The 20,557-nt window shown below is 39.6% G+C and overlaps 1 protein-coding gene across 1 annotated transcript; it reads right to left on the bottom strand.

Annotated features, from left to right (window-relative positions):
* Positions 1 to 1,059: 1,059 nt before the first annotated feature.
* Positions 1,060 to 14,350, bottom strand: CYBRD1 (cytochrome b reductase 1). The gene is made up of 4 exons (XM_075430545.1): positions 14,086 to 14,350; positions 8,040 to 8,248; positions 5,398 to 5,552; positions 1,060 to 5,200 (listed from the first exon to the last, which is right to left on the bottom strand). The coding sequence occupies exons 1-4, from the start codon at positions 14,270 to 14,272 to the stop codon at positions 4,900 to 4,902; spliced, it is 852 nt and encodes a 283-aa protein (XP_075286660.1). The 5' UTR covers positions 14,273 to 14,350; the 3' UTR covers positions 1,060 to 4,899.
* Positions 14,351 to 20,557: the final 6,207 nt, after the last annotated feature.

Genomic DNA, 20,557 nt, shown 5'->3' with positions numbered 1-20,557 from the left:
GTGTTCCTCATACTGGAACACAATGCAAGAGTCTGTACGTAAGTTACAAGGATTCCATCAACTGCTTACAAAAAACCACTCCTCCACACAAATTTAGTCCTCCTGCCAAAATTTTGAGTCCCCTCTTTCAAGTGTGAGTACAACTGAGCTTTTGTTGAATTTTGTAATAATCAACATATTTAAAAATATGGAGTATTTTACCAGAACTTTCACCAAAAAGTCCAGCCTACAGGAGACAGTTAAGAGACATTATCAGCAACAGGGAATTGTCAGGTTTGAGTACAGCAAGTTTTCTGCTATACTGATGATTGTAACAGTATTTTTTACTCTTCCATGACGATGATGTTGGAAAATTATAGCCACAGCTGTATGATACTCAGAAATAATCAGTTCATGACTTACACTTTTAGAAATGTTTCCAATTAATCTTACTAAGCTCAAGAACATAATCACCTGAATTCTTGTTACAGATATGTTCATAAACATGGTTTTGCCATTTATAGCATTTTATGATCAATAACCTATTGATGAGTCACTTGAAGATTCCATGGGGTCAAAACCTTAGCTCTGCTTTCAGTTTGGCTGTTATTTATCTGGGACTATTTGGATCTTACAGCGCATTATGTGACTGCCAGACCTCCGAATTTATGATCTTCCCTTATTTGCTATGGCAATCTCATGACAGGATAGTTTTGGGGTTTTTTCTTTCCCCTCTAACAACTGTTATGGGGAATTTCTATTATGATCAGAAGGTGAAATACTATTTCTTTCTTTATACAGTGAATTCCTTCACATTCCGTTATATACTGATTATCCTTCTAGCACTTCAGAGTATATAAATTTCATCAGGAAAATCATCAGAAACATTTGGAATTAAGAAATATTTCAGAAATTTTGTAAAACTAGCCTCCTGTTTTCAAAAAAGTACTCATAAGAATAATTTCATCTTTTGCCAAATTCAATAAGTTGTATTTTAGTACCATAATATATATCCATACTCAGTGGTATCACTTGTTTGAAAAATCATTTTTATTAACATACAAAAAAGAATAAGGCACATAGACATTGTAAATAAAAAGTTGCTTTCATCTACAAATAAGTACTCAAGTAACAAAACAATAAAATATTCTTTAAGTTCATGTGAACAGTTAGAAACGGAGGAAGGAATTTTGTGAAACAGAAGCAAGAGTCTTCTGAAATATAAAATATTTGGCAATATCTTTTAGCCTCTCAATAAAATATCCATGTAAACAAGTAATCCATATTTACAATATCAGATGCAATCTTCTTGGTTATATGTAGTAAGAAGTTTACATGTAATTACTGTACATTAAATTTTAAAATCTAATTTGCACCATCATTTCTCAGTTTCATTAATGTTGGAAAAAACACTGTTCTGCTTCTGTGCGCAGTACTGCATGACAGCATGTCAATACATTAAAAATTTTTTTTTCCCAGGCATCTTAAAAAAAATAGCACTTTTAATGTTAGGTGTTGTAACTTCCTATGTTTTTATAGGAATCCAAACTTGGAATGTAAGCTCTACAATCACGTCCATGTAAAAACAATATAGAAGATTTCCAAACATGCAGAAAAATACTGATAAAAAAGCTAAAGTTCTACCTTCCATTTATATACCTTTTTATTTCCCATGTTGCTACTATTACACATAAGTACGGGTATGATAAGTTACATGAAAGGAAAGTTAATGGAAGGACACTTTGAGAAGCAGCTTTAGGAATACGTTTTTTTCCCCGAGAAAATTACTCTCCAAAGTCCCATGTATTTTTATTTAGCACTTGAACTAACCTCCTATGTTGCAAGGATACTTAAAGAACTTTTTTAATCAGTTTAGAACAGAAGCCGAAAGTCTAAAGCATTTTCAGTCTGTTTGAAATTGCACACACCAAGGTGGAGCAAGGTTTAGGAGCCCACAGCTACTGCATCTCATGGGGACCTTCCAAAGACTAAAGCAGCCAGAAGCCCACAGTTCATACACATGAGATACACTGATTATGATCATTTCCCAGAATGGAATCTTCCAGCTCTCACTGAGTTTCTACTATCATGTTTAACCTCTAAGTTGAAAAACAAAAATATAGTCTGGCAGACTACCCTCAAAAGGTTGCTAATCCTTGATTTTCAATTAGTTTTATATCATCAGAATAGAGAAGTAAAGAAATGCCACCATTTTCAAGTGTCATTACCCTTGAATGGTACATGGAATAAAACGGGAAACAGAAGGCATGGTTACTATACTAAACTTTAATGGCATATAGAACCATTCACCTAAAAGCTGTTGATTTGAATACATCCAAGTCAGTGTTCTAACAAAAGAAATCACAGATTTTGTGGGTTTTTTTCCCAATATACTGTGCAGTTAGAGTTTCTTCCAGAACAATCCTTACATAAGTGACTACCTTCCACACGAACACATGCTTTTGTTAGATGACTTAGCACTATGCAAGGACTGAATGAGCTCATTTTCACAAGTGGATGAGACATAGTAACAGGCCAATACGTAACGACTTAAAATGCTGTTGCCTGTGTGAGTGCAATACAGAAAGCGAGTACAGTAAATTACTAGAACAGTTAATTTATTCAATTCACCTGTTATACTTCAAAAGTGTTAAGAGCTTCTCTCATAAAAAGTAAACGTGCCTCCACCTGCTGTAAGATGCTTGCCGATTTCACCAAAAAAGCAGACTTGGTGAGCAGAACATAAGGAGATCAGAAGACGACGGCACAGTTCAGTGTTCTCCAGAAACTACTGTGAATCCCTCCTCCTACTTAATGTTCAATATGTAAATTCGTAATAGGATGCATAACATAATCATGTCATGTCAGTTGAGCACTATCATGTAAAACAAAGGCTCTTGTTTTTCTCTCAGAAAGCTGCTATCAGTACTATTTGTATTTTATGCTGAAGCTGCACAGAACGATTTTAGGGATGACAGATAATTGCGTGGAGCTTGAAAAACAGGGAAAAAGCTGGCCGATCCATTGCACATAGTGGCACTGGAGGAGTGCTCACATAGTAGGACAATATTCCTTCTGTCATACCTGAATTCTACACTAAGGCATCTAAAAGCAGGTATTTTCTCAAATGAAACAATACACCAATGTTAGGTGGTCATAGTCATTCACAAACATAGGAAGTGAAAACACAGAACTTTGGGATGTAGTCCTTGAGTACCAAATGGTACAGCAGAAAAGTTTTTCAAATAATCTACTGTGCTAGCTTTCTATACTGCATTCACCAAATAATTAAGTATTATTACAAATAAAGTAACAGACTGAGGTACTTCTTGTCAGAGAAGATCCAAAGTAACTCATGACCAAAATTGTTTGTACTAATGCAACACTGAACTACCAAAATTGCACATTTGCTAAAGTTTAATGTTTAAACATTTTAAAAAATGAAGTAGATAAAAATTTATGTAGTCTTTAAAAAAACAGGAAATTATATGCTGTCTGAAACTGTCTATGTTGCAACATGAACAGTGATAAATCTGGACTTGTAGTGGGCTCTGCAGGTTTTACAAGAGATTATAATAGAAAGGCTCATCATTTTGGACACGTGCAATCAAAAGAACGTACTATAATTATTCTTCTATGGTAGTAAAAAATAAGTATTGTTTATATCTGTGAAAATAATGAATGAGCATAATACATTAATAGTCTGATTACTAGAAAGAGCTATAAAAGTGCCAGCAGAGACTCAAACAGCATTATTTAACACTTTAATTTCAAATTAAAAAGTCACAGACTTTATATAGTTTGCTGATATACTAAAATATGTCTTCATGCCTGTGACAATAATGATTTTGACACCAGTGTGGAGGTACCAAAATTCGCTTTCAGTTAACGGATTGCATTTTAATCAAATCAGCAAAGCTCAGCTGTTTGTTGGAGGAAGCATTTCTCACTTCAAGCTCCTTTCTTCTGTGAGACTGCTAGCAGTTTTCTCTGGTTTCTAGTCTCCTAATTTCTAGTCTAGTGCCATAAATCAATAGAAGTGTGCAGGGAAATAAAAACAGTAAAATGCTGCTTTCCGGGATAAAAGGAAGACTTGGTTTAAGTGACACATATTTTTCTAAGTGTGTATCTGTAGCTTTCCAAGTAAGACCAATTCTGCATTTGGATGGCTTACAATTTCCTTAGATTTCAGTAATGATCACACATAATACAAAGCCAAAAGTTGTTAGTTTACAGTATCTTTGGCAGAGTTGGTTAAAAAGTTAATAGATATGTTCTGATTAAAAAAATAACCCCAACATGTAAGTTTTAAATGGAAACGTAACATTTAATGAAGATTTCAGGCAAACTTTCATTTCTTTTTTTGGATTCAAAATTTTAGACTAAACATTTTTATGGTGCAACTCTGCAAAGTGCCGAACGACCTCAAATACCATACATTTTAGCAGCAGATGAGGGGGTTAATTAGCTTGAGAAATCAGGGCTTTAAAAAAATGAACATCACCAGAAAAATTATGTGTGACCAACTAAATTCTGCTGTCTGGTATACTTCGTGACTCTTAATTCGTAACCTGCAAAATCACTGAGAGCAAAATTTAGTCTCACTCTTGTTAACTTTTCGTGACTGTAAGAGATGTAAGCATTAAATTAAGAAGCGATAGGGAAAATATTTTCCAGTTATGTGATCTCCCCATTATGTGATGTCATTCATGCTCTTGTTTTTTAAATGACTGAGCATGAACCAATATAATATGTTTGGCACTTACTGGAATTTTAATTCATATGCAGAAAACTTGAGTATCTTTGAGCAAGCCATACGGAAAATAAAACCCCAACCTATTTATGTATCAATATAACTAAATTGGAAGGAACCAGGAAGGGGTTGGCACTATAATAGTACTGTTATTCCATGCATTTTCTTTACATAGTTGATCGTTGGCCTGCTTCATCAAGTTTGAGGTTTTGTTTTCTGGCTGCTTCACTACTGACCCTCAGGTCAGACTTATCGGCATTACTACCGTCTGTCATTGCGGATTCTGCTTCTGTGCCGTCAGGAGTCCCTCCAATGGGCCGCAGAACTTTAGCATTCTCTTCTGGCGGGCGCTTCCAATGGGCCCTGCTTGCCATCCACAAAATAAGTGCACCAAATATGACAAGCAGGAGACCAAGACAGTTGACAAAAGTTGCCTCTGGTGGGGATGTACTATATGCAGGATTTTTCCTTTGGAAGGGAAAAAAGAAGTCAGTTGCTTTAAAGACAATCCTGGTCTAAAAAGAGCAGTCTCCTGCTAGGTAGAAGGTCTTTTTAAAACAAACCAAAATAATGTCCCAGTACTACTAGATGGTTATTATTCTGTGCAAACGGAAGTGCAGTGTGCAATGAATAACCGTAATAAACAAGTGAAAAAAAGTACTTACAATGAAAAGATAAGCTTTTCTGTGATTCCCGTGAGCGCTGTTGCAATCACTGTTGCAAAGATGGCAAGACCCGAATAAACATGTGTTGGCATGAGAGCTGCTCGGAGAGGAACTGGAGCAAAAGGGAGCAGAAACACAGCAAAACCCAAGAAAAGCTAAACACAAAACAGATTCATAGTTAAAGCTGGATTAGCACCTGGGAAGCAGACATGAAATATTTTATAAAAAAACCCACCTAATATCAGTGTACAAATTTACTGGTAATGCTAAAACTGCAACCAAACTAAGTACCAGAAACACAAGTTTTCAGTGTCACGAATTCAGTAATGTGTTAAAGATGTGAGCAGCTACATTTTTACAGTCTCTTTAAGTTCTGTTCTCCGCTTCTGTTACAGATTTACACATAAATTAAGATCAGAAGGCAGTCTAAGCTTCTGACTTGAGTGGATTAAATCATTTTACCTTGTTAGAGTTTTGGTTAAATTAAAGTACATGTCTTTAGAAGGGCAACTGTCTATATCTCAATATATCAATCATTTGGCATTTACAGAGCGAAGATGTGCGTGAGTGGCATGAAGATATTCAGGGAACATGAGCCCCCCCATTAGGGCTAATTTAGTGATGGAAGATAACCCATCATGTCACATGGTTTCAGTCACAGGTTTATTGAGGTTGCATCCGTTCTTTAGATTGTTCTATCATTACTCAACCCTGCTGCTAAATTACAAATAGTGCATGAATTTGTATTTCATCTTGCTTTAACTTCCAGTCTTAGTCCTTGTTTTGTCTTTCCATGCTAGATTAAAGAGCCTGATATTTTCTCCCTGGGAAGCTTTTTAATACACCATAATCAAGTCATTTCTTAATCTTCTTTAGCTAAACAGTTGGAGCTTAAGTCTTTCACTGGAAGATAGTTCCAGCTCTCAAATTACTTTTCCAAATTTTGCTTCTTTTATTTAATTTAAAAAAAAAATATTCCACAGTATTTCATATTAGTTTCACCAAAGCCATATATGGGGGTTAAGGTAATCTCTTATTAGAGAATTTACTTTTCCTGTTGTCACAGCATCGCAAGAACTCATTTTGAGCTTCATGTTGTCTTTGAATACTTCTTTCTAGAGACACTGCTTTCCAAGACACCGTCTCTATTTTACACTTCTGCCCTGTTCTTAAATTTATGCCCTTGGGCTATACTGTATTAACATACATTTGGCTTAAATACAATATATTTACACTATTGTTCTTGTAGGCATAGTATTATGTGAGGATCCTCCCTCAGTAATTTTTCAGTTCTGAGATTAACATACCATTTCTGGCAAATGCCAAGCGTCTTCTCTATTAACAGAAATAACTACTTTATGATTATTTTTAACAATAGTGCTCAATCACTTTAACATCAGTCTCTGACTGGAGACTTACATCCCAGTTTGGAGGAAGTAACACCACAGTTCTATTGAGGAGACAGGCAAGGCATTAAGTGCCATTTATCATGTTTATAGTAGCAAAATGAAAGGTAGAACTAAGATCTTATTCACAATTCTTTATCTTAACCATTAGAAAAAATGCTGATACTCAGTATAGTGGCAGCACAGATTGCCCTGAAATAACTGCATAATTAGACAAGGAAAATCTTAACATTGTTCCTTCTTATTCATTAACTGTTGTTCAACTATGAAGAATATACTCAACAGTGCTGCAATATGCTTTCTTTTTTCTCAGTGTTAAAAACACTATTTCAATACTATGTCCTGTACCTCTTAGCCTGAGCAGTGAAGGATAAAAGTCCAGAACCCAGTTCCCTCAGCTGGGGATTTTTAGTGTTTGATCACCAGATAATTAAGTTGCATTTTTTTTCTTTTTAGTGTTTTGGGAAAAACATTAAGAATCACAATTTGAAGGAACAAAATACATTTCCATAGTGCAGTAACACGGAATGGGGAATTCAGAATGTATATGCAAAAACATCACATCTGTATGTACACACTAAATGTCAGGGCATGCCTGCTCTTCTTCTATGCCAAATGCAAAAAATACCAAGTTAGCTCATTTTAGATTATGATAACTCTAATTCTCTGCCAATAGGTGCAGTTAAAAGCATGCACACAAACATTTAGCAAAGTTTTGCTGATTCAGGAAAACTGGTTAACCAGTAGTAGCTCATTCACATGTCAGAGCCTTTAGATCTGCACCACACCCTGCTGCACTTGTTCTGCTGATAATAAAAGTCCTGAGGCCAAGAAACGACTACTTAAAATTATGATAGCTGGAAAAAAAGAAAAACAGTTACTTCATCTGAGACTTCCTTAATAAAAGCTCTAACTGTATTTAAATATGCTGCCAACAAACCAAATCACTTACTTTAACTTCAGCAGTTTATGGAGCTCAGAAACACACTGCTGTGTAAGTGAATAGTGAATAAACTGCCATTATCCCAGCAAGTAAACAAAATATGCTTTAAAATACATTTTTCTTTGAAGTCAAGGATCTAATATTTGCACATTTACATGCTAATTTGTCAAATCACAGAATGTAAAATGGGTATCCCAGTAGTGAGTGTGTATTAATGAAGGCCTATTGTGCCTGAATTACTCAACACATTCTTCCAATTTACAACGAGTTTATAAATACAGTTAGATTCTGACCTGGAGAGAATAAAATACAACAGCAGTCAGCCCAATCCAGCTGTGCAGACTGTACATGTTAGGAATGTTCCTGGCATTGTGGTATTCAAACACAGCTACCATAGAAACAATTGCAAGAATCATAGCTATGGTATTTAATCCAGCATGTATGAACTTCATTAGGAGTTTGCTGCACTTCCAGGTCCAGGGCAACCTGTACACAATAATAGCTGAAGAAAGAAGAGAAACAAAATTTTACGCCTTATAGGACAACTTTTCTCAGATGTTAATAATCATGCATCATTCACATAGTTCCATTGTAAATTACAGGAAAATCCAACCTTTAATCCTCTAAAAAAGTCTACTAAAAGGCTTTTTCTCCTGCACATAGCATAGCATGTTCCAAATATACAACTGAGGCTTAAATATAGCTTTTAGGGAGCATTCTTCCTAATTTTAAAAAAACTTACGCATGTTTCAAAAAGAGAACAGTGAACAACTTGATGTCAGCTTTTCCTCATTCCTTAAACTGATCTAACAGGGATTCTGCATAGGATTTTGATTTCTCTGTAACTAGTCAGATTGGACGAATAGGGCCCATTTCTTATATACAGACCATCTACTGAGAAAGTGTGTCAGATTCTTTTTTATTTATTCTCTTTGCCAACTTTGGATAATCTTGTTCTCTAATTGTGTAGATATTTATATGACTATCTATTGCATTGATATTAATAGGACTACTTTAAATGAGAAAATGCTACTCAGCATAAGAGAATCATAATCTGACTCTTAAGAGACAAAAGCATTTGGCAGCTACAACTCTTCCAACCATATTAGACGAATGTAAGGGATTTTTGCTTATATTTGCATTAATAACTCCAGCAGACAGTGTTTTGTCCAGTCTGAACAAAACAACAATTTCTAGTGATCTAACTCCAGATGGTCCATAAGAATAACTTAGCCTAGAGCTGCTTCTCACCAAGCTCTTTCCTGAGGGTCCCCACTGCTCCTTCCCTGCTACAGCTGTCCTCTGCCTGTCCTATGACCCAGGTGGTTTCCATAGGGGACACACAGAGACCAGATGAGATCACTGGAGCCCCAGGTACATCTCATCACAAACTCGGTAGTCATTCTTTGGATGTCTGACAGCACACAAGTATGTTCAGATAACAGGCGACAAATATTTATGAAGACACCTTATCATTTCACCAATAAAGGTTAATGCCCACATCCATAATGTCTTGCCTGAGCAAAAAGACTGAGCTCCATTCATCTGATTCATCACAACCTCATTTAAGCTTTCTGCTTATGAAATTACATTCAAATCTTTATATATTACTAGCTATGCTAAAACAAAAGAATAAGAATATATGCAGGTTTTAAAAAAGCTCCTGTTCCAAACATTAAGATATAGATGTGCACCAGAGAAAAAAAAAAGTATTACCTGATTAAGAATCAGAGATTAAGAGTTTACTTAAGTGATTCTCATGTGCCTTACTTCTCCATAGCCCTTTTTATGCAAAAAGCACAGGTTATGGGAAATAAATAGGATATTCATTCTGCATGTTGTGAAATAATAAATGACAAATTAATTTCAGACAAGCCTCAACATCCCCTGAGGACATTCCCAGTAAATCATCCTTGCTCCATCTTACAATATGGCCCATAGTATTGTCAATAATTTATTCCAAGTGCAGCCGAGTATTGGACTCTATATGTCTTGAAGTAAACTTGAAGTGCATAGGTCCTGGTCTCAGTTTTCAGTCTTTGATCTCAGAGGGCCAAGTCCAGTCGAAAATTGTTGTGTAACGTTATTCTTTGTTGCAGAAGATGCTGTCATCTAGTTGATTTAACTTCCAAAATCACTATCAAACTCCCTAGTCACTTGTTCGCATAGTCTCGGATCTCTACCTGGACCATGAATTTTCTGGGCTGTCTCCCATAAACAGAAACATATGACAGAAAAGCAAGGAATACAGACTAATGGCTTGGACACTTGTTAACAATACCATGCATTAGCATGTTACATGCCACAGCCCAGGACGTACGCATGACAGAACAATCTGGTTTAATCCTCCTTCCGTGAGGGCTATGTGTGGGGTTATATAATGCAACTTGGGCAGATCTGACTGTTTATCACTGTGAAAAGACAGTCCCATTTGTCCACCACCACTTTTATTCCACTTCTGTGTGCTTCGCCCTGCCTTTGTCATCACTGGTGCTTTTCTGACCAGCAGGAGGAAGCAAGACAATCTGGGGAACTCAGGGGAGACGAGGAGGAAGATTCTGCTTTCCGATTTTAAAGCACATCACATAGGGCACAGTGATGTGGCAATATCTTGTATGTGGCATGGGACAGCTGTTCTTTGCCAAATGTACAAAGCAAAATTCTAGAGTTAGCTCTCTAGTATTTCTGACTGGCATATGCTGCACGTGCTACACAGTGTCATGGAGTGCTCATGAGATGCGTTCCACCTCAGAAGGCACACAGCGTGGTTCTGTCAGTGCACTGGAGTGCACTGCATAGCACCTCACAGCTGCCAGAAAGGAATGTTCCTCTCACTCCTCCTACTTCCTCTCCTGCTCCTTCTTGGCTGATCCTGTTGCTTACATTTCAGCCACGGTAAGCTGTTAGTTTCTCTCACCCACCTACGTTATTCATCCATACAGATGAAATTTAATTGACTCTGTAACACCACATGGTAATGTGGCAGACCAGGATTTTTCCTTCTCTTTTCCCTGTAAGAACTCTTTAAGTAACACTCCTGTTGTATTCCTTTATAAATATACTGCTGAGTTAGGCTACATATTCATGTTTTAAGCCTGTTTAAAATACAAGTTATGTGATATTTATAAATCATATATAATGAGAAATATTAATTGTGCAAGCATCTTCCATGATTTATAGTGTCAACCTGCAACTTTATTGTGTACAGTTTACATGTGACTCATAAGCAGCAGAAGACCGATCCAAGGATGGGAGACAAAGACAACCCCACCCTCCTTGTTCTGACTCACTCTTTATTCAATCTTCCACAACCCCAACAAACACTATCCTGCTCCTCAGTCTGCAACAGAGATTGTCACATCTCTGTACAAAAAAAAATCTTTTATTAGGTGAGTAATAGGAAATCCTCAAAAATCATTTATTCCACATTGTATTTTGATGGGTTTCTTAATTAGTCCTTTGGGAGAGAACCAAACATTATCATTTGCAGGCCAAACACGAACTAGCATGCAAATAATCCTCTGGAGCATGCCCTGTGTCTACAGTCATTGTTCATCATTTCCACGTGTCAAATAAGACAGAATTCCTTATTTACTTATTTAACCCATTCTATCACACTACTATTCCTTCAAACCCTTCTTAAAACTCACTTTTCCCTCATGTTTTTTCCTATCATATTCTTTTCAAAAATATTGCTGTACTAATATGCACACAGACTTTTATTGCTTGTGGTTTTCCCACTTCAGGTCTAGAAAATCATCTGGACAATTACTGCGCACTGACAGGGTTTTGTCAGGTATCATTTGCCTGTAGGTGCCAATCCACAAATAGTTAAGTATTAATATTTACATGCCTACAGCTTTTTCATTTGATTGACAACATATATTCAACACTTTTATCAGGGCACATCTGCTTCCCAATATACACATTATTACAGTCATTCCCTTCTACCTCCTACAGACCAACAATACAACATTTCTATCCTTTGTATAGACTTTAATGAACTCAGGAAACAGTTGATTTGGTTATTATTTCAAATCCTTCACACAAATTTAACCAATATATTTATTAGCTATTCCTTTCTACTTTGGACTATTTAAAGACTTCTTTTTCTTGTATACGTGCAAAGAGGTATCCTATTCCCCAATCTCATCCAAATTACTTTGAATTCAATGGCAGACTTCTGTCAGCCTAATTTGAATTGGATTCACAGTTGTATCTTATCTGTTGTTATTTCACCTGATTTACTATAATCCTCCTTCAGTCTCCGACTTGGCTTTTCTTGTTATACAATAGGATTTCCTCCCCAGTAATGCTCTATTATCAATGAATTCTTTGTATATGTGTTTGGGTTTTTTTAAGCTATCGTAAACTTCCATTTACTTTACATATATTCTTATCTACACAAGGCTTGAGGCAACATCCTTACTCTGTGACACAGGGACAAACTGTGTTTCAGAGGAAAAAAAAGAAAATACATAGGAAAAAGCTGCAGAAAACCTCCCCCTATTTTCTTAAAAAGTCTATACTTATATAAAATACAGTAGTTTGATCACAGTAAGTAGTACAGATCTTCGTAAAGTCAACAGGTGTTTCTTGTTGCTTACTTACAGCCTGAAATTACACTTCCCATGACCTACTGAGCAATGTTATGTAAAACAACTTCAAAATACTGTTTATTGCTCAGTAGTAATCTGTAACTTGAAGCCACAAAGCTGAGAACACACCCCACTCCCACTGAAAAAAAGAAATTTGCAGTGTGTGTTCCAATCACAAAATTCCCTTCATAGCCAGAACTAGACAGCCACCGCTCCTGCACCTTCCAGCCTCTGACTGGCTGGGCTCCTGCTGCAGAGCGAGCGAGCACAGATGGGATGCAAACATGTTCCACTGGAATGAATGTCCGGATGTGCTGGACAAGTTTTCTGGCTGGATGAATGCAATATATCATCCAGCAGTGAAGCAAATGTAAATAAAGTTATTAAAAATGAAATTCTATGTTTGTCTAGACAAAATCCCAGATTGTCTTCTATTATAAAGAAAAAAATATTCCTGCTTACACTTATACTCTAAGTGTCCAGAGGTTCTTCATTGCTCAAGAACAGTAAAATCTTCCCCGTCCTCTCCCTGCAAAAATCAGTGGGAGAATTTCCACTGTTCTCTCCAGTATTTATTTGCCCTTCTTGGAGACCTTAGTTACGTTTCACTTAGTTCTTTTCATGTTGAAACTAGCAAGAATTTTGTCAAGGACCTTATAAAAAATTACCGTTGGAAGCTGTTATCTGTGTCACATTTCCCCATTAGTTTTAATGCCATTAGCATAAATTGACACTCCCAAATGTCAGGATTTTTAAGGCAGAGTCCTGTGACCTTATTTTTGAAATATTTAGCTCTAGTTTAAATATATTCACAGGCTAGATAAGCCCCTGTGTGGTGCTCTATCATTATCTGCTTTTTCAAACTTTACTGAGAGCGTTGAATTTTTCCTTCCGAAATCGGTACTGTTCATCAACTACTGTGTGTCTGACTTGGTCGTTTTCTTGGAATTAGCCAATTACACTAACAGCAAAGAGACAGTTCAAGTTCCAGTATTCTTGCTGGCCTCAAGGAACAACCCTTGCACGTTAAGACCTAACATACGAATTGTGTGGGACAGAAAAAAAAGACACTGCTCGTGCTGTCGGTGTAATGGGAAACATTTAAGTCAGCCCAAGGCTGAACCCTGTGCAATCGGGAATTCACACACTCTATAAAAAAAACCCAAAACCCACCACTGCATCATAATCACTGTATGTTATTTAGGCAACAGAATTCATAATGAGTTTAAAAGCTGTATTTTGCAAAATAATTTACGCCAAGTCTGGGCTGACGAACTGCATTTTGCCGATGCTGTTGGTACTACGTTTTCTCTGGCACAAACCCCGCTCCCGGATCTAGCTTCAGCGGTACTGAACTCTCCCTTCGCCTCCTGGGACACGGGAGAGAGCCAAGCGAGAGGGAAACTTTCCTCGGGCAGCGCTTCTGGCATTTCGCTTCCCAGCTCGCACAAATTCCGGCTGACTCGGGAAACACAGCTCGCCAGCCTTCCTTCTTGCAGGGCAAGGCAGCCCCCGGCCAGGGTAAACAAGTGCTGGCAGAAAAAAAACAGATCTAGCAGTTTGGGCTTGTTACAAGGGGCTCTTTGTCCCCCCTCGGGGAGCGCTGGCTTTCCGAAACCGCTCCGGCCGTACCCCGCGGGCCGCCCCGCTCCCCGCCGCCCCGGGCAGCCCCGGCTGCCCCGCAGCTCCCCGCCACCCCGGCCCCCTCCGCGCCAGCCCCGGTGCCGGGCCCCCGACGCACCGATGCCCTGGATGAAGACGAAGCCCGTGATGATGAGGACGGGGTGCCAGTTGAACTCCCGCGGGCTGCCGTCCCAGCTCAGCCCTTCGCGGTAGTGGAAGACCCAGACGAGGGAGAAGATGACCGACACGAAGCCGACCAGCAGCGCCGAGACCAGCAGCGCCAAGAATCGCCCGTAGTCCTCCATCTTCCGAGCCCCGTGCGCGCCAGCGAGCGCCGCGAAGGAGGGGCCGGGCGGGCGGGGTCAGCCCCGGCCCCGGCCGCGGCCCCGTCCCCGGGCCGGCAGAGCGGCGGGCGGTGCCGCCCCGCAGGACGCTGCCCGCCCGGCGGGGCCGCCGCGTCGCAGGGCCAGGGGCCGGGGCGGGGGCCGGGGCGGCACCCCGCGCCCTGCCCGGCGTCGGGCCGGCGTCCCGCGGCCGTCTCAGCGCTGCTTGTCCACGGGGAGGGCGTTGCCGCGTTCTACGGTGTAGAAGCCGTTTTTACAAGCTTGCCCAGAGTCTCCTTCCCTCGCGATGAGAACGGCGCCTGAGGAAAGGCGCCTCCGCGGCGGCCGGAACGGGCGGCGTTGCCGGGGCGGTCGGCCAGCACGGGCGGCAGCGCCCGGGGGAAGCGCTGCGCTGTGCTGGGAGCGCGCTTGCTGCCTCCGCCACCGCCGCGCTTCCCACCCAGTGCTCCAGGTGCAGGGCAGCCACCAGTGTCACATGGCCCAGTGCGCGGAAGGGCTTGGGCGCTGCGCTGCTGGATAGCGTCAAATACATCAAACCGTCAGGGGCTGAGAAAGGGAGTGCGTACACCTGGAGACAATGCCAACAGGCGTCGAAAGGCCCGTTGCGGGGAAGTTAGAGAGGGAAACAGAAGGAAACAAAACAGAACCGCAAGAGACAACAGGCAGGGCTAGCCAAAAATAGAACTTGATACGTTAGACCAGTTTTGTCAAATCATGTATTCAATTGCTTTTTCCTGTGCCGTAGAACATTCCAGCTGGCTCTGAAGACTGTCAAATGTAGTAGAAGGATATGCCCAAACATATATTCATCAGTACTTTTCTGGTATTTGATTAGCTTGTTTTTAAAATATATGCGGTGTCAAAATACATATGAATTAGAAATTCAGTAACTGAGAGAAAAAAATGCTATTCACTGTGGCTAATCTTTGAGCTGTCTGATATGCTCAAGTTGAGGCTGAAAAAATGAAAGCAGGTGGTTTTATGGAACTTAAATAGTTTCAGTAGAGTATCTGACACTTGAAACCCGATCCTGACGAAAGTGTTGGAAACATCTATATAGAGATGTGAAGACCAAGCCAGACTGGAGTGGGATGCAAATACGTTTCTTCATTATTCTCTCTGATCTCCTAAAAATAGATATTGGGCTCTGACACTTTAAAGAAAAACTTGCGCACCACTTGTATAATGATGTTTAATTTGCACGGATTTGGTGTGACCTGCTCTCAGGAATTAAGTGGTTGCTCATTCTAGTGGCAATGGTAACTAGAACACTGATATTGTTAAGTTTCACAAGACACAGCATCTAGGAGAAGTGACGATCTAAGCCATGCATCTTCTGATGAATGCACTCATGCATAAACTTCCAAGGATGCCAGATTATCATTAGCTCACAAGGCAAGCAGGTCATCTCAATATTATGTTCATACAAATTTTACCAAGTTTTCTGTGGATTGCTTAAATGAAATGAATCTTTCTATTCTTTACTTGCAAACCAGCATACAATAAAACCATAAATCTGCCTCCTTATGCACAAAAAGTGTCATGGCTTAAATAGCAAAGTAGTTATACATGATCGATTTTGGGGTATTTTTGCCTGTTAAAAATCTCTTTTTCCCTGCTTCTCTGGAATCCTTTACTCATTCTCTTTTAAACAATCAAATAATCCCTGTTACATTTTCAAAAATTTAGTGTTTGGTTAAAGAGTATCATAAACCCATCAGATTTATATTGAAATGTTACAGATCGCAAAGCATCAGCTTCACAGTTCTTGTCAGTTCCATACAGGGAATAGCAAAATTATTACATGTAATTCCAAAAAAAGGATTCATAGGCCCCAAAACGTGTCCATTATTTCCAGTTTTATGAGCTGGTCTAACAAAATGTCTTTTGTCTCCATAAAGCCTACAAATGAACATAAAATACATATTTATTTTAATATGCCTTCTATGAACCTAAATGTCTAAATTGCAAAGTTCTTCCAGTTCCCACTGATTTCAACGAGCCTTGATTACATCCAGTCACCCCGACCGTCTCATACAGGAATCTTCTACCCAAGTGGATTTGACTTATGCCTAAAACTATCTCTCTCAGAAGAACCTTTATTAATTCCTATAGCTCAAACTGGTGTGCCCTGTTAAAGCAGCCAATAACAAGAGCAAACCCAGAAGTTTATGGAACTGAAGAATGAAGCCAGGTTTTGCCAGCCAGACATGAACAAATTGTTTATAAAATAGAATTGAAGAAACGTGAAAGCTTACAGAGTGTTAAATAAACCAGACCTGAACAAAGTGCAAAGTAAATTGTTACACAAAGTGAAATGTACTTTATAGAACATCTGTAATGCAGAAAAGAGAGAGCTCGATCAGTAACTCCTGCCTGTATTTCTCCTTGTTTCCTGTTCTTCTACCTCTTCTTGCCCCGCGTGATAGATCTGTCAGATTGATATGGAGTCAGAAGCAATCTTCAGCACAGCTATGATGTCCAAGGGGATGGCATGTTTACATGGGTGGGAACGCGGCATCACACATCTGACTGCTGAGGGCTGAATTATGCATTTTTTGAATCTGTTTGGAACATAAACCCCCACTGGCACAAAAAGGAAGCTAGCCTGCATGGGGCTTTCAAGTCTCTTGGATCAATGAACACCCGCTTTTGTTAACCATTACTGGGGAGAGGTGCCCCAGCAGCTTGTAGTGTCTATTCTTTCCCAGAGCCTCTGTCTCTTGGAGCACGCTGATGTTTTCCAGTACAGCACCCACTCTGTCAGTGTGGTGCTCCTTCTTAGTGGTTCTGTCAGGGCATCACCTAACGCGCACGTCTTTCTTTGGGCTGCTGCTTTGGCAGGTGTAGGAGTAGGATGACTGTGACTTCAGACCTGGAAGAACCTACAAAGCGGACAGACAAAATAAGACCTACAAACCAGACAAAGATTCAGAGATTATTTTGAAGGGGCAGCAGTGGCCTCCTGCCTGTATTGTGCCTGCAGTACATGGCTACTTGGCAGCTGCTGTCATTGTTGCTATGCCAGTCATACATTTTGAAAGCAGCAGCCTAGACATAAATATACATGAATGTTTATTTAAGCAACACATCATGTCACCGTAATCATCATTTCATGCTTTTGATGTAACTTTTTTAATATAGGAAGTGTTCAGGAAGCATTTCCTTACTGAGAGGGTGCTCAAATACTGGAGCAGGTTTCCTAGAGAGCTGGTCGATGCCCCAAGCCTGTTGGCGTTTGAGAGACATCTGGGCAGTGCTCTTAACAACATGCTTTAACTTTGTCAGCCTTGAGTTGGTCAGGCAGTCTGACTAGATGATTGCTGTAGATCCCTTCCAGCTGAAATAGTTCTGTTCTGTTCTAGTTTCCAGCAACCAGTGACTGACTTGTCAGAGCTGTAGTTAGAGTGAGTTTAGAGTCTCTTTTACCAGCCACAACGTTATCTCTGTTTTTCCATGCTGGACAAGTCATTGAAGATCCAAGCCTCAGAGCAGGACATTCCAAACAAGTTACAGTGTCCCTCAAAGCATTTGGATGAGTTTTTCAGAAGCCTGATGGCTGTTCATCTTGTAAACAAACAAAGCTGCTGAGATAGTCCAGCCAGGTCTGTCCTGGCAGCTAATTCAACTGACTCTTGTGGAAGCTTTAGAAATAGCCCCTCAGAAGTTATCTTACCAGGAGTAATACTGACAAATGAGTTTAAGTAATTAGTTTTGAATGTCACTAACAAACCAGAATGATCCTTTTCCTCTTTTTGGCACCAAGTTACACATCTAAGAAGCAGAACTATGTGACCTTTGCTATTGAGGGTATCACCAGTTTATCTTTGCAAAAATTGAAACTACTGAATGGGACTCTTCTTAGAAATAGTCTTTCCTTACCCTCCACCCTGGAGAGAGCTTTCACTGAGCTAGAATAAGGTAGATAGTGCAGCTTTTGTCCAAAATTCTATACTGGTTATAGACCAGTAATTATTATTACCTGTGCAATGAAACTTTTTATTGTGCTTCAATCCATAGACATTTTGCTTCTGTGAGTTGTAAAATATTTTTCTAATAATTTACTGTCTTTTGTAACAATTTTTGAAAATTGTGGAACTGTGGGGCAGTAGTTGGAACTGCCAAAGGAAGATTATAAAATTTTACTGCTTGCACTTATTCTTTGGATTGCGCGTTCTCATTTTCTTCCCCATTGCTCAGCAGCCTTGTCAGTGAGTATGTACTCAGTGACAAGAGAAAGACAGGCGCACTTTTTATGCTCAAAACAAATCTCATCAAGAGAAGCCAGTCCTTCCTATCTTTTCAGTCCCTAGGCACTGGCTGGGAAATTCCTCCTACATCTGTCAAATGCAAATAAAGGGTAGCACTTCTGGTACCCGATTTTTGCTTCTCTGTCCAGCTAGCTGATCACTGGGACATCATGGAAGCAGAAAGTAACAAGTGATTCTGTTGAAGTCGAGATGCTGGAAGTATGCTGCTTTGGTCCACAAAACAGATGTTTATAACGCAGTTACAAAACCAAGCCAGCTTCCTGGCAGTAGAAAGAGGGGGCAGTGGCATTATAAAGGACTAAAATAGGAAGAGTGTTGTGTCAACAGTTGGGAGTTTCCTAGATCTCTGCCCCAGAGCATGGAAATGTGCCGCAGCCACGTTGCAAGTTGCATGTTAGAGGCAGGCAGCATACGTACATACCCAAAGTTAAGGCTAACTGCAGATCCAGAAGATAGACAGGAAAACTGCCAATGTGTGAGTGTGGATGAGGAGCATCCAAGTAAACACGTTAACAGAATAATTTTCCCGTCTGGAGTCTGGCAAGCAGTTGTTGCTGGGGACGGGCTGGTGAGCCTGCAATCCTGCAGGTCATGTGGAGTGCACTGCTGCTTCTGCAGCACCTCAAGTAAGCCAGAGCTCTCGAGCCACTCTGCAGTGTAATTCTAGTGAATTTTAGCTTCCCCTTCCATGCTTCCTTTATCTCTTCCTGAGAAGAATGTGCACTTACTTTTCCCTAAAAATATAATATTCCTAAGAACACAATATTCCTTCCCCACTCAAGGAGCAATAAGGCATTTGTACTCCCAGTTTACTAAATGAGTTGTTAACCTATACCAACCAAAGCAGTTCTTAACAATTGTACCACTGTACCTCTTCACTCTGCAAGGATACCTAGTTCCTTTTATTTTTTTAAAAACCCTGTTTTTGCAGTTCATTTTAATCTCTTATTATCCAAAGCAAGCAGTTTGACTACTTCAGGTTTATTTGATCTATAAGCATTAGCATGTGTTGGCAGAGAAGTCTTTTGGAGCTCCTGAAGGTTATTTTGGTCATCATTTTGTAACCTCAGTAAAACAGAAACAAATACTAAAGTTACAGTTGTGTAAATGCCAAGTCTAGCAACCAAAAAGCTTCAAGAGGTCCTCTCTGAAAATCTAAGATTGTGAAATAGCTGCAAAACAAAGAAGTTCCCTTAAATATCTCTAACATTGATTTTAAATACTGGAATACTTGTTTCCTTCTTTTAGTACTCATAACCTATTCAGCCTGCATATCAGAAGATAGTTGGCATTCATGTTGATACACAGAAACTCACCAAGTATGAACAGGGCTGGTTGACAGTTACCATACTGTTCATCTGTTCTTCAAAAGTAACATTTTTGCAAGAAGTGTCTGAATTCTGTTTTAGCAGGGACTGATTAAATTTCTTGAGTTCGTGGAGGTAAATAAAAGGTTCAGAAAAGGTATAGATATGCTATGCAATTATTGTTAGTGAGGCATTGCTACATACATATTAGATCAATTCATGCACCTTCCAGAAAAAAAGCTCTTTAAAGGTTTTGTACTGGTGACTGTGGCAATACTTGGCAGTTATTCAAGAACTCAGTCGCTGTTCTGTAAATTCTTTTGTGGTTCAGCCTTAGAAAACCACGTTTTGACTACTTCTTCCCCTTTACGGCTTGTATCATTTAGGTTTCGTGTATTTTGGAAAGAGCAGAAAGCTTGTGTCAAACAACCGTAGGTGAAACCCAACATGAATTCACTAGTCCGTGACCTTTATACTTACTAGACCAACATTTTCCCTTTTGTAGGCAGAGTGCCCAGAGACTCTGCTCGAAGCAGCTAACGGCACTTCCTCACAACTGTTCTCTAAGAAAACACCCAGTCTACATGCCACCCTATATGGGTGTCCATTCTAGCAGGTATTCCTAATAGCCATCTTTCTCATGACTGGGAAGCAAATGAATTTGCTCA

The sequence above is a fragment of the Opisthocomus hoazin genome, chromosome 9 (assembly GCF_030867145.1).
Source record: "Opisthocomus hoazin isolate bOpiHoa1 chromosome 9, bOpiHoa1.hap1, whole genome shotgun sequence".
In the NCBI taxonomy this organism is placed as follows: Eukaryota; Metazoa; Chordata; class Aves; order Opisthocomiformes; family Opisthocomidae; genus Opisthocomus; species Opisthocomus hoazin.
The sequence above is the reverse complement of the archived record's forward strand: the minus strand, read 5'-3'. Positions and strand labels throughout refer to the sequence as shown.

Excerpts from the sequence above, each read along its gene's own strand:
- CYBRD1 (XM_075430545.1), bottom strand. The coding sequence starts at position 14,272 with ATGGAGGACTACGGGCGATTCTTGGCGCTGCTGGTCTCGGCGCTGCTG. Across the intron at positions 5,553-8,039 it reads TTGTATTTTATTCTCTCCAG|CTTTTCTTGGGTTTTGCTGT; the intron begins GTCAGAATCTAA and ends TTTTGTGTTTAG. Across the intron at positions 5,201-5,397 it reads GAAAAGCTTATCTTTTCATT|GAAAAATCCTGCATATAGTA; the intron begins GTAAGTACTTTT and ends TCCCTTCCAAAG.